Source organism: Sphaeroforma arctica (assembly GCF_001186125.1).
Source record: "Sphaeroforma arctica JP610 unplaced genomic scaffold supercont1.3196, whole genome shotgun sequence".
NCBI lineage: Eukaryota > Ichthyosporea > Ichthyophonida > Sphaeroforma > Sphaeroforma arctica.
The window spans coordinates 2,983-3,870 of record NW_014037362.1 but is presented as its reverse complement, the minus strand read 5'-3'; the positions used below and the strand labels follow the sequence as shown (position 1 = coordinate 3,870).

General features: G+C 43.4%; 1 protein-coding gene across 1 annotated transcript; it reads right to left on the bottom strand.

Moving 5' to 3' along the window:
- Positions 1–143: 143 nt before the first annotated feature.
- On the bottom strand, positions 144–316 carry SARC_13365 (hypothetical protein; the record flags this gene model as incomplete). Its single annotated transcript, XM_014292505.1, has 1 exon — positions 144–316. A coding segment is annotated over one exon (173 nt), but the record flags the coding sequence as incomplete, so codon positions are not given.
- Between the last annotated feature and the right edge of the window lie 572 nt (positions 317–888).

The window sequence follows — 888 nt, the reverse complement described above, 5'->3', positions numbered from 1 at the left end:
TTTATATATGTTAATGTATATTAATTTAGATATATTTGTCTCGCATATATATATATTTATAAATACGCACTTTCTAATATATAGACCCTTTTCACACACACACACACATATATATATATATCGGAATATATATATATACGTACCGTATTAAGATCTACATCGAAGTAGGGGCTGTAGTAGGCCAGTTGCCACATGGACACTTGCATGCCATCAGGTGTAGCTTGTGCGGGTGCAGCTGCTTCTTTGCTTTCAAACGAATAGTCATCGCCGCCGTATGAGGCAGCCGATGGGGCTGGGGGGGCTGCTAGATTGCCCGCTGTTTGCACATACACGTGGTGGGTTAGTTCGTCGTCGTAAGTAAGGTATATGCCCACTTCTAGAGTGTATGCACATCTTGTTTACTTTTAGAGTGTATGCACATCTTGTTTACTTCTAGAGTGTATGCACATCTTGTTTACTTCTAGAGTGTATGCACATCTTGTTTACTTCTAGAGTGTATGCACATCTTATTTACTTCTAGAGTGTATGCACACCTTGCTTATCCTATAGGTTTACCAGTACGGTCAACTAAGTGGTGTGTGCACATGTAGGGCAGGTTGTAGCGAGTCGGAAGCAAGGATGTTGCTGTGCTTGCGGTCACTTCCAAACCGTATGTGGTGGGCGAAGGCGCTGAAGGGGTTGTTAGACTATCCGCTGCACAAAGTATTATGCCTTACGTGTATCTGTATGTACAGGCAGGCCAAACCATAGTATCCGCTGTTTATCTACAAAAGCTATACTATATATTTACTAGTATGCGCAGATTCCGTAGTACATGCACACACAAGAGTGCCACAGAGAAGTCTTTTCCGCCGTATGTGGTGGATACTGGGCGCCGAGGGGGACGCC